At 35.8% G+C, this 26389-nt stretch overlaps 1 protein-coding gene across 1 annotated transcript in view; it reads left to right on the top strand.

Annotated features, from left to right (window-relative positions):
* The window catches only part of LOC149801053 (complement C4-B-like), a 148005-nt gene that overhangs the window by 101925 nt on the left and 19691 nt on the right, over positions 1–26389 (top strand). Inside the window, exon 7 of the mRNA XM_089956763.1 lies at positions 26045–26135. Coding sequence (XP_089812889.1) covers positions 26045–26135 — 91 coding nt within the window. The remainder of the gene's footprint in view (positions 1–26044; positions 26136–26389) is intronic.

The following is a 26389-nucleotide window of genomic DNA, read 5'->3' as shown; positions in this document are numbered from 1 at the left end:
GGTTGGTAACTAGTCAAGTATGAGTCTTCTGGTTGGTTAGCAAGTCACGTTCCCACAACAGGTATCATTAGGTGACAGCTAGTGAGAATAAGTTTGGAACCTTTCCCCCAAACTGCAGTAATTAGTAGGTATTTTTCAAATCAACATAGTGTTTGATGGGCAAATAGTGTGGGCTTTTGTTCAAACATAGTGGTTGAGAGCTATCTGTAGTCTCACAATCACCAGAAGTGTGATGCGGTAGTCAACAAACTTGTGTTACGTTATGCATATATTTTTTAATATGGCCAATCAAAAATCCCATTTCCTTTTGGAAATAGCCTTGTTGTAGTGCAATGTTGTTAGCTTTGCTGCGCCCACCTTTACAATTCCAGATTGTTAATTGATGACACTAGATGGCAGCCATATACAATGCTGAATCAAAGTTACTTTGCATTAATTGGATGATAATGTTTAGGGAAGAAGCATATATTAGTTTGGAAACATTTGTTTATGAAAGAATCAAGTACTTTGTTTCATTTCTATGAGGAAACTTTGCAGATGGATTTGTTGTTTTCAATTATATTTGAATCAACAGTTATCTTAACTCATTAACCCCTGAGCCAAAACAGCTAGGTATTCCCCTACATCATACGTGCAGAGAGATCACCTGGAGCAGTGTTAACCTTACCAGTGCCTGTATCCCTGAGACTTACTGTGAGTACTTGGCTTGCATAGTTTTTACAAATGGAGCTACTTGCAATAAATGTTCCTTTAATTAAGCTAAAATTTGGCACAGCAGTTCTGAATAAAATTGCGTACAAAATTGTATAAATATCATGCTACATGCAGAAATAAAACTCATGCATAAAGATAAAATAAATGATTTTAGTAACAATTTGTTTCTCTTGCCATGAATAATCCATAAAATCCATTATACATTCAGACTGAATACACCACTCCCTAGATAACTTGCGCCCTGATAACTTGTGAAACTTCTTATAAAGTGGGGTCAGGCATGGGTCATATTTTTTAAACCAGTAAATACCCAAAAATTGATCCCTATTTGTTGAACTTGAAAAAAATTGCAATCAAAATTAGTAACGGAAACTTTGATTTATCTCTCGTTTTGAGGTTGAAAATGATAGATAGGTCCTGGAATGTTCAGTTAACACAATGAAATATCAAATTTAAAAATAGTTCATACAATTTTTTACATTTTCTTTCCAAATAACATTTCTAGTACACCACAATTAACAATATGTAAGGAAATTTCAGTCAATGAAAATGTCACTCATGCTGAGTGGAGTCAGTACTTTAATATAAAAAAATACAAATTAAAAAATTATTTTATCAATTGAAATTTGTGTTTTAGTTCTGTCTTTTTGTTCCTTTTAAGTGTGATCTCATAAACGCAATGTGTCCTCTTGTAATTAAACGTAAAATGTGTCAATCTACCTTAACAGCTATGCGAGTGTTTCTCTGAGAACCTAATTAAGTGCCGACTGTATTTTTATAACTGACTTCCAGAAGTATTGTTGTATTGTTGCACTGAATTGAAAGCTGGCCTCCTTTGTATTATCACATTAATTATGTCTTTTGAATCAAATAAAGGAGGTGGAATAAACGGAAAGTTAAAGGTAACGAAAATCCGACAAACTTAAAATCTAGCAGCCCCGGTCATATGTCAGGTGAACTCGTTTCATTTGATCAATCAAACACTTATAAATGTTGTTGTGTATGTAACATAAACTATCTTAAATTAACCGACTCTTTCATAACTGTAATCAAAGATAACAAGACAGCCAAGTGAAATGAATGCTTGATTTCACAGATATAGACCATTGTGGGCAAGCCAGTTTCAGAGAGTTCTTGAACTGGCAGTTAGAGATATCCTTAAGCATAGGATGATAAGTTTCGTTATTACTAACAATAAAATCACGACATCAATATTGTATAAATTGAACAATAAAAAAGTTGAGTTTCGATGTACATGATTGTCTCAAGAAATAAATGTCGCTTGTTTTTTTTCAAAGAAAGGAATTTTGTTTGGTGGTGTATCAACAGTTAGTCTATTTCTCTGCTGTTTGAACTCCCAGGATAACATTAAACACCACTATGGGAACCAGGCTCAAGAGAACAAAAATCAGTGACGTAGTACACAGATTTTTTCGCGTACACATGATGGTTGTTGAAACCAGTTGGAAAGATCTTTAATATGTTGGACGTTTTGAAAATTTATGTTATTTAAACAGAATAACAAACAACTTCATTAGAAAAAGCGCATTATTAAAAATTATTATCGATGTGATTGTAAAATGAGGATTCAGACAATGGTTAACTTCCCTAATGTCCCCCCCCCCCTTTTTTCTCAATGTCAAAGTGATATTTGTTTCCATTTTTGGAGGTGACTGCAGCCTCGCTTATAGTGCACTCTTTGTTTGTGGACCTCGTTATGCATGAGTTATCGAGGGAGAGGTGTAATTAACACTATCAACACATGAAATTCATACCATTTTATGTAAACAGAAATTCCACTTGTCATCTCTCTTGCAGACTTAACCTCATGTGAATACTCTGTCAGAGTCTGTTAAGTAAAAGTCTACTCCCAGCGGCTGATTCTCGTAATTTTCATCATTTTTTACTCTAAATATTTCCACTATTTTTGCCACTTTCGAAGTAATTTTTTTACCTTTGTTCAGCAACGTTCACTCTTTCTATATAAGCAAAAACTGTATTGGTTGAAATGCCTGCATAATTCGAAATGGCTTGAAATCAACCAATGGTTTGTGTCGATTTAACTCGTCCTGCGGGATACAGGCTTACTACTTGCTACTCAGACTCGGCGCTCGGGAAACAAGCTAGGTAAACTGCACTATGTTATTGTGGCACTCGGGATGGTAAAGTATGACGAGTTATAGTGGTGGCATTGGTTAATGAGTTAATCAAGTATTTTAGATGAAATTGCACAATTTAATCTAACAAATGATTTGTACTGTAAACACCTGAACAATTTTGGACATAGATTGCTCTCTCACATTTATGTTTTATGCATTGTAACAAATCAGCCCTGTAAATCAACTTCTTTATTTCAATACATTTTCTCAATATTTAACAATACTTTGTTTTTATTTCTTAAATATTTAAAAGTGCAAGCTTTTAGAGTGCATTATTTAGCTTCGAAGTAATGCACTCTTTCTCTCATTCTCATGAAAAATTAAGCAGCCAATGAAGGAAATTGGTTGGTTGTCTTCCCAATCAATAATTTTAGATGTCACTGCAGGCAAGTAGGTCCCTTGTCAGGAATGCTTTGATTTAGCTCACATCGTGGGTCTGTTGTTATGCAGTAAACATTTGACACTTGAATAAGAAAAGGTGTTAATTCATGCCTGAAATGACGTGTCAGGCCAAACTGTTTGCAAAAGGGTCAACATATCTTTCCTATAAATAAAAAACGTCAGAATGTGTGGATACACAACATGAAGCATAGTGGAGCAGGATTTAATACATGCACCTTGAACAAAATCTTATTTGTTGGGAATGGAGAGGTTATTATAGTTGCAAAGAAAATTAGCATGCAAAATGGTCATTCTTGCAATTTAACCTAATGGAGGCTACAAGGATATAACTATTGTGAATGTTTAAACCCTGAAGGAGTATGGTATGTATTTTCATAGTTTGCATCTACCATTTCATCTATTAATGTTTTCTCTCTTTGATAAAAGCTTCAGCAACATTGGGCAGTATGGTAAAAAATAAAAAACACAGGGCTAATCTCTCTCACATATATCTGACCATATTGTATTTTGATCACGATGTGCAAGAAGAAAAGTGATGGAATACATATGCATCCTTCTCTCTATATCTCTCCCTCCACCAGAAAAAACAAAACTGAAAAAGCATATTAGCATTAATGATGGGATTTCAAAATTGCTGGTAATCTGAAATGGCATACATTAATACTTTTAATATTCATGGCAGCGGAAGTTATTATAATTTAATCCCACACAGCATCACGAAATTTATCCTATCTGTGACTGTATGAATTTTTGGGTCAGTGTCATTATATGTAGCTTTAAAGACATAATACATTTCAAATACTTCATTGTGTAACAAATTAGTTACTTTTCGTTACATTTAATGATCCTGACTGGAAAGATTACTGAGTTATAGATAGGATTAAATTTGCAATGCTGTGTGGAACGAAGTGAAAAATAAAATCCAAGGTATTGATCTGGCCTTGTGTTTTACGCGGCATCAACTTATGTATGGTTGAGCAGCAGGGAGGGCGAACAGACCTAGGGGATCCGACAAAAAATAAATCTTCCAGAGAAATCTAATCCGCAGGAAAGGTTTTATTTACCGAATAGAGGCTTCCTGAAAGAGTTACATCGCTATTGACCCCCAATCCGAAAATAAACATTTCGTTCGAAGGTATAGCTGCAGAATAACCTGTTCATGATTTTTTATTGATCTCTGATTACATTTTGTCGACCGACCTGAGATAGACGCCCTCCCTGCTGCTGTAGTGTCTAAATGGAATTTTAAGATTTTCCGTTAAAAGATTCTATCTAGGCCGACTCGATATCTGGTTTGTGGATCACATACATTGACTGTAACAAATCCATACGGTGTAGATTGAGCTCGCCCAAAGAATTTTTTAAATTTATTTATATCCATGTCGCCGCTACACCAAGTCTGATGAATGTTTCTCAGAGTATGTGTATCTACACCGTTAAAGATCGCTAGCATGTTACAATTATCTCTGATTACCTTAGGTATTTGTGTATATCTCTGAGTTACATAAATGACGTCAGTATTTTTATGACGTCCATGTGAAAAGATTCTAGCAGTGTTCGTTTGTTTATCTAGCATGACGTCGTCGTATACCACCAAATTATTTATCGAACCATCTAGAGCATCAACCGATGACGCTTCTTCAATATCAGTGATAAAATCAATTATATTCTCACCGTTATTCAACAACGCTGCGTTCTCATTAAACTCTTTCAATACCTGATAGCATCGTTGATCATCTACGGATGGTGTAACCAAATACAATTTGTCCCATTTTAACCACCTCATAATCAGATTCAACAATAATTGCGTTTTACTTGATTCTGATGGTCCTATGATGATCATTCTAATCGAATTAAGTAGCGCAGCATGATGCTTCACCGAAACAGATTTCTTCGTAGCCGAAAAATCAATTACATTCATGGTATAATTATATCATGGATTTATATTGTGTGAGGTGTAGAACACGAACACCAACTGTGGATGTAGCGACTGTCGTTACAAAAAATAATAGAACAGCCGTCACTGGTAAATGCGAAATATGCGGCACAAAGAAATTTAGATTCTCTTCATCGGGCGAAAAACCGATTAAAGTAAAAACCGTTTAAAAAAAGAAGAAAATACGGAGGTGATATTACCTCAGGATTATCATCATTACCGGGATTCTTTTGGTCCAAATATCCAGGAGAAAAACACCTACCAGGATATAACTACTGCGGACCAGGTACCAGACTCGATATCAGATTAAATGATCAAGATCAACCGAATCCTGGCGAGGATCCTGTAAACGCAATTGATAGGGCGTGCTATATTCATGATCTTGAATATTGAAGCAAAGATCTACAACAACGGCATCTAGCTGACATCAAATTGCTTCATGCTATTCGATAAAAAATAAGACCATCAAAGAAAAATTAGCTAGCTGGGTAATTGATGCAGCTATGAAAGGTAAATTAGTTTTTGGTGGCAATTAGTTATATGGAACAGATTTATTATTCTCCTGTTGGATTCTGGAAAGGTAAATCAGCGATCAAGAAACTAGCGAAGGCTGCTAAGGTAAAACCATCAGTAGCTGCTACGTGGTTATCTAAACAGGTTATCTGGCAGATTTATCTACCACCACCCAAACGAATAGAATACGCACATTTTGATGTTAGCGTTCCAAATGAGGTTCATCAGGCTGATATAATGTTTCTACCACACGATACCATTAACGATAAAATCTACAAATACGTATTAACCGTGGTAGATATCGCTAGCAGATACAAAGAAGCTGAGCCGTTAATAACGAAAACAGCGACTGAGGTAGCTAATGCATTTGAGAAAATATATCAACGAGGTCCATTAACGTGGCCGAGATTGCTTCAGGTTGATCCTGGGAGAGAATTCCTTGGTGATGTTACTCATTTGATGAACATAAAGAATGTAGAATAAGACGCGGTAAAGTCAACATCCATAACGATCAGGCTATTGCTGAGCGATTTAACAAAACACTAGCTGAAAAACTATTTGGTTATCAGTATGCAAGAGAATTCATTCAGGATAAACGATCCAGCGACTGGATCGTCAGGTTACCGAGTGTTATATCAGCAATAAATAACGAGATAACAAGAGCGATAAATATGAAACCAGCAATAGCTATACAAAAAAAATTTATACCGATCCGTAGAAAAGATTTTGCAATTCGACTGGTCCTCGGCGATGTCATCGTTAGATATTTATATAAACACGGTGAGGCTGAGGGAGGCAGAAAAAGATAGTATCTGTAACAAGATCATCAGGTAGACCAGCTATCTACACACTCGATGTTTTCGCTCCTCAACGTGGTTTTACACGAGAAGAATTACAAGTAATACCGGCTGATACTCAATTACCACCTCAGTCACTCAGATAATCTATGCCGCGTCTGTTGCACTCTAAACAGGCTAGAGTAACATTTTTTCTGTTATGTCCTAGATTATTGTTTATTCTGTCCACGGTGAATTGTCTTGAATCGTTCTTTTGATACATCCAAGTCATAATACAATTACAACCTGAACAATGGTTACCCTGTTTTTCTTTCAATGATAAAATGAAATCTACATCCAGATCGAATTCGTGATTATTTTTTTTATCAGTTTGTTTATTGCTGAATAATTTTTTTAAAATCACGTATTCGTTTGTTTCGTCGCTGATAATCGATCTATCTAAGGTGATTCTACCTGAGATATTTTTCTTACTCTAGATACAGCTAAATATACCAGATTAGACCATTCTATGTTATCATCTATATTCCAAACCTGACAATCTGAGATAGTTAATCCCTGTGAAGAATGAATAGTCATAGCGTATCCTAACGTCCACGGTGATTTCTCCGCACCTAGCATATCATTAACGAAACAGATATCAACAAAGCCAATATCATTTAACACAAGATTCTTTTTAGCTCGTCCTGGTATATCGACGTCAATATTTTTTAATCTGGTATCGATTGGTCTATAACACAGTGCAACAGGCATCAGAGGGAATTTTTCCTGATGTATCTTAAATAATTTTTGTTGAAGAACATCCCTGATTATTTTTCTGCTGGCAACTATCAGATCATTTGGCGTCCATATTGATAAGAAATCCTTCATTGATGTTTCCGGAATTACCTCTCTCATTACATCACACTGAATCCTATTTGATTTTAATCGTATTAGTTTCTTAAATTCACTCAATCTACCATCTAGCGATCTATAATCAGTATCGACCTCCTCGTAATAGTCCACGAAATTTTTCAACCATTCGTGAGGAGATTCACCATCAATAGGATTTGGTTGACCATGATCACCACACATGATTACAGCAGTATTTTTTGTTAATAACCACTCTAGAAACATTTTCAATGTACCAGCAAATACTGTACAAATCTCATCCCATATCATTTTTTTATTCACATATTTTTCTCCCATCCTAGACGGACTCCACGTACCACCGTTGTACTTGAAAAAACTATGATACGTACATGAATTTACTCCTCGTTGTTTCATCTCCCGCGCTAATCGATGTGTTGGTGTTAACACAATCATATCGGAGTTCTTGAATAATTCTATCATTCTGGTTGTTTTTCCTGATCCTCCCGATCCGTTTATGTAGACCATCTTGTATCTCGCAGCAGGATCATAAACAGATGGTGCTGTCGATGTTTCTGATACGCTATCTGAATAATATTTTTCTTCATCAGTTACGTCAGCGTCTTCGCAATAATGTAGAATATATTCGTCCTTTACTCGCCACGTACCCCATGATCCGTCTCCGATTAGTTTTTCTAACTCCGGTAGGTATTTTTTATCAATATAAAAAGAACCTGTACTATTCTAACCGCGGTATCAGGAAATTTATTTATCATCGATAAAAGATTTATACTAGCATAAGCTAACATCGAGGATCTTAGATGAACATGCTGAGGTGATTCTCCCTCAAGATAATTGACCACGGTACCGAGTTTTGTTCCATCCGCAACATAAATATCTTCTCTGGTACAAAATATTCCTCTCTCAGCGGTATTAGCGATTATAAAATCTAACTCAGCCTCATCCATGATCAATCTACAATTACGTCTCTGATGATCATAAGCACCACCCTGAGTGAATTTGCCGATTATTTTTCTACCTAAATCCTTTGCGTCATCATGTTCAGTTGGTAGCCAGACGTCAGATTGTTTCTGATACGAAATAATCGCCTCGCTGACCGTCAGCGATGTTAACATAGCAGAATCTAGCATATATCTCAATAAAACTATTGGAACCCAACGTTGTTCTGATAGATGTCTTCCAAACCAAACGCAGCATATTTTATGTAATCCTGAAGCAGACTTGAATGACATAACCTTAGCGAATCCTGTCAGGGGTAAATCTGGTAACAGACCATTAATTGATATCCTGGTCATTTCATCACACGGATGACCAAACTGAGTGAAATATTTGTTACATTCTCCCATCCCTAAGAAACTACCTGGATAACACGCTATCATATCAAACGAAATCATATCAATAAAATTATATTTTGTGTTCCATAATCCAAAATGACCATACTCAACGCAACTCTGTTGGATATCCTTAAGAAAATCTTTTCTGGTTGGTTTCCATGAATTTTTCTCCCTTGCTGCATGAACAACAACAGACGGAATCGTGAAACAATTTACCAATAATTCTTCATTCACTGAGTATTTTTCTGCTATCTCCGTCATAGAATCGTGTAATTTTTCACTTCGATACATATCCCCATTAGGTCTGACAAACTGATCATATTGATCATCACTAGAAAATAACCAAACAGATACAGGATCTGATTTACTCACCTCGTAAATAAAATCGAACATATTCCCCACAGAATTTTCTGTGGTAGAATAGAATTTAATGACACGATTCCGAGGGAAAACGGTTACTGCGTTACTCCAAGCATGTGAATTGTGATCAATTATCTCGATAGGAGATCCTTTGGATTTATACGCGGATGAGTATAATATCTCACCCGATATCGTTTTCACCGTTATAGGGAATTTCAATTTCGCTGATAACACAGCAACGTCGCTTATTGATGCACCATCAGCAACTGACTCCGCCCAGTCATTTATTTTTTCTTTTCTTAAATCTGTTAGGCCGTTTCCGCGTTTTATGTTGGTAAAATGTTCTATCACTCGTTCAGCTACACAGTTTATCTTCACTGACATTTTCATTTTAGCAAGATCCTCAGCAACAGGTTTATTCAGTCTGTAAATGCCATAAACAACGGCCGCTACAGGATAAGCTCGTACGTAATACGGTTTATCTATTCCTGTCAATAATCCTGGCTTGGAATTATTACTCACCGTGACAGATTTTTTTTCCGTTTATCACTGGATCGCGTTTATCACGAGTAATCCAAACGTCGTTCTCGTTATTTATAATAAATTTTATTCTGAATATATATTTGTCGTTGTTGAGTGAGTTAATTATTTTTTTAGCTCTTGTATCGTTCATCGTATTATCAATATCAGCTGCTTTCCACGTCGACCATACATGAGCTGCTCCATCATCGTAAAATTCTTTCTTAGCCTGATCTAGCTCAGCAATGATATATTCTGCTTCGTCGAGATCAACAATGATTTTGTTATATTTTAAACAAGTATATCTTTAAATAAATATGAACAATTGCAAATGGCTCATGGTTGGTTCGTTTACTTGTTGCGGCAGATCGTGTAGAAAAGAATACTGCGGAATACATTTAGCTTATATAAAGCGAGGTGGAGTTGGTCCTACGAGATGTATCAGATGTAGCATTGGAATACGAGGAAAAACTAGAATATGTGCAGGATGCGGCGGAAAAAGATACAAAGAGTTAAAAAGACACTACGATAAAAAATCACCCAATAGTAATATCGCTATCAAGTGTGAGGAGGATTATTTGAGTAGGTTCTCAGACAAACTTTGATTTAGACAAATGGAATATTATATAATGAATACCATATTCATGAAACATTTGATGATTGATAGCTATGAAGCATCAGCTGATGGTACAGTCAGACGTTGCAAAACAAAAAATAAGGTTGGCAACGTTAATAATACTGGTTATCTTCGTTTTAATATTGGTAAAACACAACATTATTATAATCATCGATTCGTTTATGAATGTTTTTTTACGGACCAATCGGACATGGATTAGTAATTGATCATATTGACGGAGACGAACTAAATAATTCCATTGAAAATTTTCAGGCTATTACTCAGAGTGAAAATTTACAGAAAGGCGACGTAGGTGGATACAAAGTTTCTAAAGCTGTTAAATCAATTAACACAGAAACAAACGAGGAATTATATTTTCAATCTATGCGTTCGGCCGCAAAAAATTTTGGAATTAATGTAGCTTCAGTACGGTTTGTTGCAGAAGGAATACAAAAATCAACCTTCTCATATAAATTCGGTAGCTGGATCAAATTTTCTTACTTTCCTCTCATATTAGATAAGTAAAATCATTATAAATATGAATCAAGAAACTATCGATGAAATAATAAAATCTATTGAGGCATTAAAAATCAAAGAGATACAATTATCAGATGATCTAGATTCTGATAAGATCGTATCAGATTTTGATACCATCATGCAACATAAACAAGAAAATAGATATACTCTGTCGTCCGAATACAGACTCATAAACAAATACAATCTGCGATGTACAAATCGCTCATTAATATTGATGAAGCTGGCATAGGTGATTTTGCTCCGTTAGCACGTGTCGTTGAAAAGATTCGATCATCGTTATCTGATGAGTACGAGTCAAAAAAGACAATAGATACACGTGCACGACAACTGCGGAGATTGATAGATATTGAAAATCAATAAATATTTTATTTTCTGTAAATATTTTATTTTTTTCTGTAAATATTTTATTTTTTCTGTTATTTTCAGTGAATTTGGGTTATTTTGGACGAAAAAATGGCCATTTTGGTCGATTTTTTGACTGTTTTGGTCGATTTCACTCATCAGTTTGGTTGAGTAGGATACCCGATTCTTTAATTGATTTCAATTAGAGATGATACAAGGGCCAATACAAACCATTGATTTTTGACTATTTTGCCTGTTTTTTGACTGTTTTCTGAGTTGATTTTGCTTGTTTTTGGTTGATTTTGGTTGATTTTTACTTGTTTTTATTGACTCCTGTGTCTCTTCTAATTGAAATCAATTAGAGAAATGACCATGTTGGGTAACTCATCCTGAGCAAAACAGTCAAAAACTCGACCAAAACAGTCAAAAAATCGACCAAAACAGTCAAATTTCACTGAATTTACAAAAGAAAATCTACAGATTATAAAAAATATTTTTTATTTTTTATGATTTTATTAACAGATTTATACTCAACGTTTCTCCGCGTTTATCGAGTAGATGTCCAGATTGATCAGTCAGTGAAAAATTTACATGCTGTAACATCCTATTATGACACCTAAGATAAACAGGATTGATTGGTTCTTGCACCAGCAAAAATCCGGGTGGATCCTTTGGTGAAAATGAATACAAAACAAATCCTTGTTTCGCCTGATTAGAGACGGATGCATCAGCGATGTAGCTGTTTTCGATGATATCACAATTAAGATTGACCGCGATGGTGGTGGTTATATTGACTATCTCAGGTGATAGATGCCTGCCGGTACCATCCTCGGCATTGTCGCGTTTAAGAATAGATGATGGTTGTAGCAGTGATTTTTTTCTCCATGCTGCGTGTAATTGGGAAAACATCTCATCGATGGTTTTAGTGAGAGATTTTCTCAATTCATCTACGTTGTATCCTGGAAATTTGTAATTTGACAAATCGGCCTCAGTTAGCGAATATGCGGTTAAAAATGTTTGTTTATTATTTGATTTTTCATTAATTAATGCCTGAACCAGAAAATAATTGATACTCTCAATATCGTACATGTAATATTCCAATATTCTTATGATCTCAACAATTTTATCATATGAGGTTGATACATCATAAATACACTCTTGAAAATAGTTTTTTGGTTCTTGCATTTTTTCTTCATAATCCTTATTAATACCTTTAAGTAATTCAGTTATTTGTGAAAATTCTACAGATTCAGTTCCTACCCAAGCATTATTTTGGATAATATCAACAGAAAATCTCCAGGATGGATTATTTTCATTAAATTCAAATTTAGTTTTCCATCCGCTTCGATTTGTCTTGTATTCTCGTATCGCATTTATGTAATTTGGGTTGCTTTTACCATATGATCCATATTTTCTGTACGTATGGAGTGGTTCGGTTTCATACTGATCGGAAATAAATATTTTTCCACTCGTGATAAAATCAGATTTTTTAGGCTCTGGCGGTATCGGTTGTTCTGGTGGTTTGATCTCAGGCCAACCTAATACGGTCCTTATTGAACTTGCGTAGATATCTACCTGATAATTCGAGCTTATTTCAATAATCGATTTTGATGTTGGTTCGTGTACAGTTATCTTTATTCCTGGATCGGATCCTGTTATATTTTTTATTCTGTGTATCAGCTCATCATTAATCTGATCGATCTGGTAACTACCCGCTGGTAATCCAACCACATTCCAATCAGGAGTACCATCGTCTTTGTTTTTATAAGCAAAAACAAAGGAATTATTTGAATGCAGTCCACCAAATGATTTTGATCTGATATTTGGCCAACTGTAATAAACGCGTAACTGAGCCAGTGCTATCTCGTCGATAGAGATAGGAGTAGGAAAAATTATACTGAATTCAGGTTTAGTTGAGCTAGCTGAGATCATCGTTGTTCTTGTCACCGTCGTGTTCGTTGCAATCTGTTGCAGTAACTCGGTCATTATTTATATTGATATCTTTAATCGCTTGATTGTAAATCTTAGATATCAACGCGTATTCTGCGTCGGATATAACGCCGTCGTTGAGACTCTCTGATAACAACAAAGATAGTTTGGAGTATGCTGCTGTTGCTGTGTTTAGTTTATCTTTGTACGTGGTTAATTTCGTGTTGGTACACGAAGATATCTTTTTTGTTATGATACCGAATATACCAGCTAACGTGGTGGTTGTCGAAACAATAACCGTGATAACAACAGGGGCTATCATCGTTAACGCAGATAGGATTATTTCAGCGCCGGTTATGACCGCCGAGACAGAATAAACAGCAACATCAATGATAACCAATCTGCGTTGATATTTTTTTATTTTTACCTGATAGACGTCGATGATACTCTTCAGCGACATCTGCCATGCACGAGCTTGACTGTATCTGTATTCCATTATACCTATCTATCAAAAACTAAATGAAGAAGGTACCTCAGCGATGAATTCTATACACCACCATATGGGTACTGGCACTGTTGGTGGTACATATTTTTCTTTATCAGCAACAGCGGGTTCGAATCTAAATATCTCTTCGACATCTTTATTTAACAAAATATTTAGCACGCCGAGAAATCTGTCTGTACCATGACGCCATTTATATTTATCGCAGTTGATTCTGAATCTCTCTGAGGAAAAAATATTTATTCTGTATGCGCCGGTAACAGGTGATGTGTATTTAAAAGATATATTTTTTGCATGTTCCTAGATGAGTACTCCTGATGCAATAACAGGCGTTAGATTGATAAATGAATCCTTCATCGCTGATGGAATCGTGTTAAAATCAATTTTACCATCAACAGAGGTATTAATGACAGCGAGTTTTCTATTGATTTTATCTGTTTCATCCAATCCAGCCTTTTGAATCATTTGAACGGATATAAGCTCGATATCTCCGCGATTTCTCCCGATGGCGTTAGCATTTTTCCTGGTGTCTTCTTTAACAACGTTAAAATCAGCTATGTGAGCGTCGTATTCGTTTCGTTTGATTATATCACCTATCTTTACGTTGCTAGTTTTTAGTTTTCCATATTCATCCTGAAAAACAGCAACCTCACCAGGATCTGATTCCGCCAGCGATAAAATATTGTTAACGTCGTCCTTCGTAGCGTATCTTGATAAATCACCGGTATCAAATTTTTCTCTCTCCAGTATTTTTCTTATTGTTCTTGTTAACAGAGATCTACCGTAGATGTCAACAATTATACTCTTTGTTGCTGATCTAATTTATTTGATGTATACTCGTGTACTGTTTTATGATACGTTTTTTGTGACTTAGATATCGCTGATAAAATATTGATTGCTTCATCACCACAAATCGGAGGATCGGCTAGTGTTTGTGTTGGTAGCGTAGAGTACCACGTTGGAGTATTTAGCTGAGCTACATATTTTAAAAACTCTACAGGTGGGGCTAACCCGTATGAGTCAGCATAGATAATCTCGCGCGGATTTATCGCGTACGCTATCCAATGAGTACCAGGTCCGGCACTGTTGTCGAGATTTATAATCCCTGTTTCGTATTTATTTGGACGAGCTGGTAATTGATCTTGCATAAACACTCCTCTGAAAAATTTTATTTTTTGTTTTTTAACAGCATTAATTAGATCGTAATTCGACATCGGTGTTATCTTCTGTACCACACCGCGGGAGTTCCTGGCAGAGGAATCCCTTTCCCGTAGTACCATGGTGGTGTCCCTGGTAATCGGAGTCCTCGTCCTTTTTTTTATTGTATTTGCCGCCGGCGACTTTATCAATGACCTTCGAACCCACAGCACCAGCAGCACCCAGTGCTACAGCCTTTGCGATAGCTGGTGCGGCCGCGGCGGCTAATGCGGGTAACGCAGCTGCCTTTGCTGCAATCAATGCTGGTAACGCGAATAATAATGGGAAAAGTCCACCTACCTTAACCATATTCTTTATAGCAGCTGGAGATAACGCAATTTGTACTCCGGTGTTAGATGATTTAGCTTTATCAAAATGCTTTTGTTGTGTTTTTGTTATTGATATTTTATTTGGACCACCTTGAATCTGATTATGTTTCAGCGTTAATTTTGTTCCACATTCTTTCGCTAATCCCGATTGTAGCTTTTTTATCTGACCCTGAGTCAGAGTCACACTGACATGTTCGTACGACATTTATAAAATCTACGATTGATTTAAATCACATTTTTTCTCCAGGAGCATAGATGATCCTCCTTCTGCCTTCGATACCCTCGAGGATCATGGTTCTATCGCTGAGTATAACAGCAATGGCTCTGTATTGAGTAACTACATTAGGTTGAGCTGCATTGAGTGGACCGACTCTGGCTTTAAAATGAATATCAACGACAGATTGTTTTATCAAATCTATATGTTCCAGTGAAAAATAATAGATCGGATAGAAATTTCTGAAATCTAGCTGAGATATTTGCAATCCAGTATCAATATTTTGATCTCGACCCATATAGCTCCATAAACGATGATAACCACGTGCTACTAAACCATCTGCGTAATTTAGCCGAATCTCTTCAATTGGCTCTTGATGTCCGTTTATCCTCAGTGATACATCGCTGACATTAAAATGATCAAAAATCATATGAGTTTTAGTTTGATCACCTACTCGACCAGCTTGTTGAAGAGCCACAAAGATATGTCTTGGTGCAGATACACCTTGTTGAGATGCTATATGCCAGGTAAAATTGCCCTTGATGTTATTCTGGATGCTATCTGTGTACGTCGTTAGCCACGACATCACTGATTTACCACCTTGATTCATAAACAATAACAAATTTCTCTCTTCTTCTATCGATGGTGTCATCGAAGGCATCCACAGAGTTAGTCTTTCTAATACAACCTTGCCGTTGTCAGGTCCCGTCCTCCAGATAGCATCGTTGCTGTCGCCTTTTCGATAAAAGACAACCGTGTGTTTAGCTCCAAATATGACCTTTCTAAAGTCTCTGCAGAATCCAAAGATGTGTGACAACGGGATAGCACATGAAAATCTTTTACTGTCACCTGATAACATAGCTGTACGAGCGGTAAATCCAAGATTATACTTTGCATTAGAATCATAAGCCACCGAAAAGACCGCGGTTGCTTTATCTATCGTTACTCCTGCTACCGCATCAGCAGCAGTATCAAGCTTAAATTGCACAAGTTTAAATGGATTAATATCAGCAGCATCTGCATTATCCTTGGTAAACATCATGCTAGGACCAGCCGATCTAGTGAAATCATCTGAGTATCTCGCTAGGCCTATGATTGTGATTGCCACGTCGACGTTGTCGTTAATTGATTCGATTTCTCTGCCATCCATCATGTATGCGGCACTCTTGAATAGCGCCATAATGCCGTTGTTGACTAATCCAACCTTGACGTCGGCGGCGTAATCAGTACCATCGTTTTTCACAATCTTACCAACAACCTCGATAAATGCCTCACACGGTAGAAAATACCTTGTTGTATCTTGTACCTGTAATTCAGTTCTACTGGGACTGTTTGGTGTTATCGCGTCGTACGAATAATACTGATAATCTCTCACTGAATCGTCTCTCTCCGCTGGTTCATCCAGTTTGAAAGCTTCATTAGATGTCCGCGAGAACATTTTATTAACAAAATATTTTATCGTCTAAAACGAAGACGTCCTCCAAATGCAGAGGTACTGATTATTTCCTACTGTGGTTGTTGTAACGCTAGCGACGTTAGTGTTTGATTAGCTGCTTCATTTATAATCTTACTGACGTCGCCAGGCATCTCAGCCGTAATAGGCAATTTATCAATTGGCTTTGGTTTCCCTCTCACCAATCGCAGTATTCTATCTTTAATAGCGTCGTATGCTTTACTGGTAGCAGTACCAACAGTACCTATGACTTTGTCGCGAGCAACACCTATGGCTTTCGACGATAGTTGCTTAGCTAACGGACCAACCTTAGGAGCTATTCGAGTGAAAAATTTAATGATTGAATCACCTATCCCCGATCCGTATTTGAGTTTATACACAGGTAACCTTGAATTCATGATACGAGCCTGTATCGCTCTCTGATGACTCTTATGCACGATCATTTTATTTTATAATCCAATTATTCAATCACTGTGATGATCGTCTACGAGTTCATCAATAAGATCGCGGTAAATAGCTACGTCAAAGATTTTTCCTTGAAACAATCTTCGACAGATATCGGTTGCTTCATTGACTATCTCATGTGAATTATTTCCAGCTCGTTTTCCACCAAAAAGAATCTCAAGCCGAGATACATCATTAACAACGCTATTAGGACAGATGGTATATCCGCTACCAAAAAACGATCCAAAAAATCCTGATTTTTTTTCTTCTTCTTTTTTTAATCTTTCTTTTTCCCTATTTTTTATCATGGTGTGAATTATATCTCTGAAATCATCGTATCCTTTATCTTCGAGATTAACATCTTCATTTTTACTGGCAAAATATAACAGAGAAATCCAATCATCAAGATTTAGACGTTCGTTGTGATATTCTTTTCTCAAATAATTATTCCTGTTTTCGTATTCATATGCGGCTAATCTCGTTAATTCATTTTCATCTTTCTTAATATCAGCTAAAACATTGTGAATAAAATATTTAGATGCAACCTCACCACTCATCCTCGATTCGTCCTCTGGGATATCTGGACGTGATTTTTCTTCTTTTTCTACCTCAGTTGTTTTGGGTGATCCTTCCTGTATAATCTGAGCTTTTAATTCTCTGTAAAATTTTAAAAAATCTGGATTTTCAGGTTCTATCTTTGATCTTTTGGAAGCAAAATATACATCCCTAACCCACTCTGCTTCTGAATAGTCTTTTCTAATATGTTTTTTTTTTCAGGTATTTATCTCCATCATCGTATTTTTTAGCTATCTCGGCCATTTTTGTCTCATCTTTGAGTTCTTGAAGAACAGTCTTTTTAAACAGTGTATGCGGTATAAATTCAGGTTCCTCTGCAGATTGAAGTTGTTCCACAGGTTGAGGCGGTTGCACAGGTAGAGGTCGTGACACAGATTGAGGTGGCTTCCCAAACCTCTTTATCGTATCAATATAATTAGCGAAACCAGAATCAATTCTATCAATGTTACGATAAACATAGTAAACCCATTTATACCATTTTTCACGACCAGGAACGCTATTACCATATTCAGGTTTTAACATGTTTCTTCGCTCATCAAATGATTCAAAGGCGAATTTAGCAAGAGCGTTAACGTTAACTATCGCTTTTATTCTTGTTACGTTATCATCGGTAAATTTGTCGGCAGTACGAATCTTAGTGATAGTTTGTTTCTCAATTCTTTTCAGCAAAGGTAGAATTCCTTCCTTTACTGCCTCTTTCGCTGCCTCAGGATCTTTTATGTCGAGTATGAAAGCTTTTTCGGTTGCTTTGGTCACTGGCTTAAATAATTCCTGCGTTGTCTCAGCGAATCCTTCCTTTGCTCTTTTAACAGCTTGTATTTTCTTCTTGACTTTCTTTTGCACTGGTAGATATTCTTCTATTGCTTTTAGTCGCTCTCGTGCTATTTTCGAGCTGAGTGATTCTCCAACATCCATGTTATTTTATTTTCATTTTGTATCTTGAAATTAAAATCTTAAAATTCCATTTAGACACGACAGCAGCAGGGAGGGCGCCTACCAACAGTCGGTCGTCAAAATGTAATCAGCAAAATAAAAAATCATGAACAGGTTATTCTGCAGCTGTATCTTCGAACAAAATGTTTATTTTCGGATTGGGGGTCAATAGCGATGTAACTCTTTCAGGAAGCCTCTATTCGATAAATAAAACCTTTCTCCGGATTAGATTTCTCTGGAAGATTTATTTTTTGTCGGATCCCCTAGGTCTGTTCGCCCTCCCTGCTGCTATGGTTGACGGATGGAAACTTTGCTAATTCGACTTATACTTTGCATCGACTTATAGGCCTGTAAATATGGTATTATTTATTATTATTATTATTATTATTATTATTATTATTATTATTATTATTATTATTCTTTCACTACTGAAAGGATATTAGTAGCACCAAAACAATGATAATAATAATAATAATAATAATAATAATAAATCATACTTGGTGTAAATTTCAATATCAGTGTGATGGTGTGTGGTGCGAAACAAGAAGAATGCAATTACAAATCACTCATGTCACTATCTATAATTTAAAGCGATTTCTGGCATGTGTGATGAATGTATACGTACAGCATATTGCAGACAGGAAGATAAATCGACAGCTCTGTTATTTACAAAACTTTGCACACAAAAGAGCATTGAAATTCCAAGATGCAAAATGCATGATACAAGAAATGTTATTCAATGATCACAGTATAGAAAACGTAAAAATGCTGGACAAGCTATTATATTGATATTTAAGTAGTCATTTGAATAATTTAAACACTACATTCACACTGACTAATCAATTTGACCATCCTTTTTAATGGAAACATATGCTTTTTTATTGAGACATGATAAGCACGTTTCAGAAAGTCATGAGTATCAGTTGAACATACACAAAGTAAAATGAAATTACAAGGGACCTACTTGACTAAAGCACTGCCTTCATTATTAGGGGGAAGTAACTGACCAATGTCTCCTATTAATTCTTGTTTTTCACATTTAATTAGATAAATAGGGTGTGAAAAGTATAACATTTCAATGCTCACAATACATCAAAAAATGAAAAGCTATAGACCACATCCAAAGTTGAAATGGTGCTGTCAGAGTATCACACTGTACACAAGCAAGTGACATCCATTCAGTGGTTTTCAAATGCTCAAGTGCAGACTTGATACAGGCCCAATATTGTGTGAATTAGTGATGAATTAATATTATTTGCCTGCCTGCACTTGAGTTATTTTGGCTAAGGTATTGACTAAGGTATTGTCTGTGTGTACCATCTTGACTTTAGCTGTATGTAAGTTACAAGTTATTTTGCATGTGCCCACCCTTTCTCTTGTATAATACAAACAATGCAAAGGTGGAGAATACTGTTTGATGAATGCAAGAATTACAGGCCAATAAAAATGGGGTTTTCCTAAAAACTAACATTGAGGTAGAAGTATTTCAAATAGTTGTGAAACAATCCAGCAGTTATTTTGGGAAAAGGTGTAAATATTGCAAATGATAAGCACATTAACACATGGACATCATTTACTGTGATATTACATTTTAACTGGTTGTATTTTGTATTTCAATAACTTGTAGTTTTTATACAGGAAGCATATGTTCATAAATTACCAATATCGCTTAAATTTATCTTGTCCATTATTAAATAGCTCAAGCTATATTGACACTTCTATAGGACTTTGAGTCTTTTCTCTGACAATGCAGTGTTAGAAAATTTGCAGAAAGCCGATTTTGGCATGTACTGGTAATGATTAGGAAACATTTAATCCACATGTCCAATATTATTGCTATTTCCTTTTACATTGATTCAAAACTGATGTGGGTTTCTTCCTCTTTATTATTATTATTATTATTATTATTATTATTATTATTATATATAGCTGATTCTGAATGCAATTGTTTATCACCTCTTTTTACAAGAATGGAGGTACTGACATGGTAGTTTCACTTTTTGGAATATGTGATTGGTTATGGATGAGAATGGTATACTTTTGACCACCAATTCATCTGCACTTTATAAAGGTTTCTGAACATCAGACCTAATCAAGCATGGGGTCAAATCAAAAGGTCTTTCTTTTCATTTTTGTAGTTCAGTCAACTTATGAACTTAATGATACACCTGCAAATTAAATTTGACCTGACTTTGTACAGCATATATTCGCATTCCAATAACAGTTTGAGAGTCTGCATTCTGACATATTGTAAGGTCTTGATAGTCTGCATTCTGACTTACTGTAAGGTCTTGATAGTCTGCATTCTGACTTATTGTAAGGTTTTGATAGTTTGCATTCTGACTTATTGTAAGGTCTTGATAGTCTGCATTCTGACATATTTTAAGGTCAAAGATATTGTCTCGGGTTTTGGAGGTATACTGGATTTATTTACTTTACTTAATGTCATTTTGTAAAAATATCAACTCAGGCATTAGGAAGCTGTTCCTATTTCCAAATTCGGTTGGTTTGAATTTTTCAAGAATATTTGAGAAGATTTCAGCACATTGCAGTTAAAAAGAATAAATGACAAGAAATGGACTAGTGGATGCTTGGAATTTCTTTTTGGTCAGTAGAACATTAGTCCCTTCATGTGCTATCCTCATTGAGTAGGTGAAGTTAGTGAATGTGCCGTCAAGAACATTTTTTAGTGGATTTGAGAATACTTTTTATAGTCAATGGAAAATGTTATGTAAAAGTTCTTGCATATTTTAATGAGAGATTTATGGTTGCATGATAGAACAAGAAATAAATATCAAGATAAAAATGGTCCAAATTAGACTGCATTGAATGTCAATTTGCTGGGATTAACAAGTCTCTGTAGCACCCTAATTCAAAAGTAAATAATTGTTTTATCATATGACGTTTTCTGATATTCCTTGGTGTTAATGTGATGAGACAATTCCTAATTAAATTTTGAATAGTTAAAATAACAACAACAGCAAATGAAAACATCAATCGCAAGCAAAATAGGGGCTTTTTAGTTCATTAGGCGATAACTGATATAATGCCAGTAATTAATATCATGAACAAAGAAAATATTAAATGTTGCAGTGGGGAGGGGGACAGGAATTTCCTCCACATCCGTTAAATGGTTTTTTTTTTAACTTTAATTAAAAGCACAGACAAATGGCTGAATAGGTTGGAGGACAGAAAGAAGACAGACAGGTGGAAAATATGTTGTCAGTGATTGGTAATGTATGATGTTTACTCACACAAGCTGAACCTCATGTTGAGACTAGCTACATTGGCAGTAAGATATTGTGTAAGTCAGTGGAATCTGATAGCACCCATCATATGTGTACATTATTGTCCTTTAATGTTTTAAGCAGTGGATGGTGATGGAACCAATCAAAATAGAGCAAACTTTGATGTCATATTATTATTTGCAGTGACCTTGAGGTTGAAGTATGAGTGGTATATTTAAAGTAACATATTTCATCATTTAGTCAGCATGAGAGGAAGCAGTGCGTGAGGGAGATTGGTGTCTGTGATAAAACAATGGTGGACTTTGATTCATACAGTGCATGAGGGAGACTGGTGTCTGATAAAATAATGGTGGACTTCGGTTTATGCAGTACATGAGGAAGATAGGTTGGTGTCTGATAAAATAATGGTGGACTTGGGTTTATACAGTACATGAGGAAGATTGGGATCTGTGATAAAACAATGGTGGACTTTGATTCATACAGTGCATAAGGGAGATTGGTGTCTGTGGTAAAAAATGGTGGACTTTGATTCATACAGTACATGAGGGAGATTGGTGTCTGATAAAATAATGATGGACTTTGGTTTATACAGTGCATGAGGAAGATTGGTGTCTGAGATAAAACAGAAGCAGACTTTGGTTTATACTGATATAAGGATTTATTAGAGACGGAATGAATGATTTCACAAAATGATTCAAAAGGTTCGGTCATATATAATTAACATACCGTATTTACTGTATGTTTTCGGACTGCAACAAATAATTACTTTTTTTTGTCGTCCGAATACATATCACATTCTTTAATTAGGTGTCCAAAAATATACATTTGAAGATAGATTTATCCCCCCCCCCATGTCTGTAACAAAGTTACCGTTAGCTCACATGACGACGTGCTGCCATGAAGTAAAACAAGTATTTTGTCAAGCACCACGGAAAGGATAATGAATGAAAAACAGGCATTACTTGCCTATTTTGTCTATGTGATAAATGTCCATCTACCAGAAAACACAGCCATACATGTATTAGAGCCACGATTGTGTGCGTATTTTCCAAAAGAACCGCCATATTACTATATAATCTTGCAATCCAGTTTAACCCTCTGCTAATCAGTGATCATTAAAATCTACATTACCAACGCGCGCAAGCTTGATTTCTGTGTAATTAAGATATTAATGCAAACTAAATAAAAAGATTTTGGAATTATAATTTTTAAGATATTTATGACAGAAACATTAGTATCGAGAGTAGAAATACCGGTACATGTATGATGGCTAATCTTAGAGCACCAAAGGTGAGAGGCTCCATATGTGGTTAGTGTTGTATGCACGCATAGGAAGGGTAAAAATAACAAGCAAGTTGCAATATACGAGCCGACGTGTTTAATATGTTGGCATGTAAAAAAAAATAAGGTGGTCTATTTGTAGTGGTTCTTTCTTTTTTTCTCCCCACCTAGCCGAGGATAGCTTCAAAATGAGTAGAGCTTGCTGACTCGAAACAATACTGCTCAAAGATTGTTTTGATGTACCGGTATGTCGGAGATTTCAAGGTGTCTAGGTGATAATTGTTAATAATAAAACTTGTGGGATTTCTTTGACATGTGTGATCGGAAATAAAATGCAGCCATCTGGATTTCATTAAAAGAGCACACGATGTACCGAACATTTAGCACCCACAATCAATATTTATCATCTACAAAGAGGTTTACTACCAATAGAACAATAACTTTGTTTAAACCTTGGTCTATAATGTCTCAGGGATAAGGGGTTTGTTTTGTTGCACAATACCAATGAATTTTACTAATCCATACCGACTCTCCGATGTATTGTTTAATGATATAAAGCAGGGGTCATGGTTTCTAATCAAAGCAATAACTGTCACACCTGTTTGAAGTGGTTTCATGTATGTCTACACTGACAACCAATCATATTTTTGTTAGCCAATCAAGCTATTAAAATATAAAGTATAAATAAAATACCCACCACTATCAAAAGTTTATATACTGGATAGCTGTCGTTGTGAAACATAATATTGTTAGTACTGTAATAATTTTGATGGATAAGTTTATCATACGATATGCAACAAGCGTGGAGGGACTCTCCCTTGCCGAAATCGTCTCCAAAGAGGCCAGTAGCCCGTCCACAGAAACGACCTCGAATTAATGATTCTGAGGATGCATCACAAAAGAAACCGCCTACGAAGAAAGCTGCTCTAGATGACGAGTCTGATTATCTTGAACCTGAGAGTGCACCACCCGGTTCTGTAAGTGGTCACTATAAACATTATACATTAAAGCAAAAGCAGGATATCGTTATCAATGCAAAATGTCTGGGAATTAGACCTACAGCAGACAAATTCAAGATTCCGAAATACATGGTGAGTACCTGGATGAAAATTGACTTTTCTGCCGATCTGAACTTGAACGGACATTTGCCTAAGTGTGGACGACCCATTTCATATGGACAAGCTATGGATGATAAAATAGCTCAATGGGTGCTCACTCAACGTGACTTACAAATTCCAGTCAGTTTTGTGGGAATATGTATATATGCCATGGGGACAGAGTTTCATGAAAAGACATGACTTTGTGCTCAGAAGCAGGACCTCTCTTGCCCAACGTTTACCAAAGGATTTGAAAGAAAAGATTGCTTCGTTCCACATGTTTATGATGGATAGACCTGAGGAGGACGAGTTTGACAATAAGTTTATTATTAACATGGACGAGACACCAATGTACTTTGATCTTGTGCCAGAGAAAACGGTGGACAAAGAAGGAACGAAAAGCGTTCTGATTCGTACAACTGGCGTTGAGAAGAGACACATTACTGTTGTTTTAGCTGTTGCAGGTTCTGGCGACATAATACCTCCAATGATTATTTTCAAGGGAAAGATACAGTTAGATCTGAAGGCTCCAAAAGGGTGGATTATCGCAATTCAAGAGAAAGCATAGATGGACGAAACGCTAATGCTGCGATAGATTGAAGAAATTTATTTGCCATTCACCAGAAGAGAGCGATCACTATTAGTTATGGACACGTCCCGGGCTCACATCACTGATGACGTGAAGAAACAGTTGCGGCGCGGAAACATTGTGCCAGCAATAATACCTGGAGGCTGCACATCCAAATTGCAACCTCTTGATGTGAGCATCAATAAACCTGTTAAGAGCTACCTCCGCCGCAGCTGAACGGAATACATCAGGGATGCTACGAATGCATTAATATCATCTAATGAAAGCAGCAATGGACGGATCAAGACAGCCGGCAAACAAACTGTATTGGACTGGGTTGTAAATGTCATGGACACATTGAAGGAAAAGCGCACAATGATTATTTAATCTTTCAAGGTGAGCAGCAGCAGTGTCAATCTGAGCGGAAATAAAAACGCGCTGATCAGAAATGACAAACAATTAAACAATATGGATGATGATAGTGATACAGAATTTGAGGGCTTTTTGCCCGAGGACTTACAAAAGATTATGGACAAGCTACTTGATATTGAATAATATATTTAAATATATTACAGCATTAAATCATATTTCTTTTCATTCTTTGATATTGCTACTTATTGTGTATGGCTTAATATAACAATGTTTATCTATCTATCTGCATACATACATACATAAATATATACATACGTTTAAAAAATTTAAATTATATTAGTTCATGGAAGTTCATGATCACAATAAATAATTATCTACCAAATGAAGCGAATTTTGTATCAGTTAAGTTAATGGTAAACACCCTGTGGATTTTACAACAAAACGAAGCAGTAGATCTTCCTAGATTGTGTCCAAAAACATAAATTGTAGAAAAAATTATAGCAGAGCAATGTCCGAAAACTTACAAGGCATTTAAATATTATATTTTCCACAAAAAAATCGGTGTCCGAAAACAAACGGTGTCCGAAAACATACGATAAATACGGGTAATATTAAATTTGGTGTAAGTTCAATGATTACCGGTATGAGAAATTTAATTTTGTTGGATAATTTCTTTTCAGAGCATATGTTGTAGATTTTATATGTGTTTATTTATGAAATAAGTGAAATCGATCAATTGGGAAAGATTTTTCCTTTAATAGACAGATTAATATTGATCTATGACAATTTGTTTTGTAACTTTCAGTAATTCCAACCTTTGAGGTCAAGATAAACAGTGTTAGTCGCCGGTACATATCTGAAAGTGATGAGCCTTTACGCATCAGTGTTGAATCCAAGTGAGTATATCTTGCCATCAATGTTGAAAAGATGATTAATTCTTGCCATCACTGTTAAATCCCTGTGAGTATAACTTGCCATCATTTTGAATCCATGTGGGTATACCTTGCCATCAATGTTGGATCCATGTGAGTATACCTTGCCATCAATGTCTGATCCATGTGAGTATACCTTGTCATCAATGTGGGATTCATGTGAGTATAGCTTGCCATCGTATTGAATCCATGTGAGTATAACTTACCATCATTTTCAA

This window comes from Sinohyriopsis cumingii, chromosome 4 (genome assembly GCF_028554795.1).
Source record: "Sinohyriopsis cumingii isolate HCF-2022 chromosome 4, ASM2855479v2, whole genome shotgun sequence".
Classification (NCBI taxonomy): domain Eukaryota; kingdom Metazoa; phylum Mollusca; class Bivalvia; order Unionida; family Unionidae; genus Sinohyriopsis; species Sinohyriopsis cumingii.
This window is presented reverse-complemented; position numbering and strand designations above follow the sequence as displayed.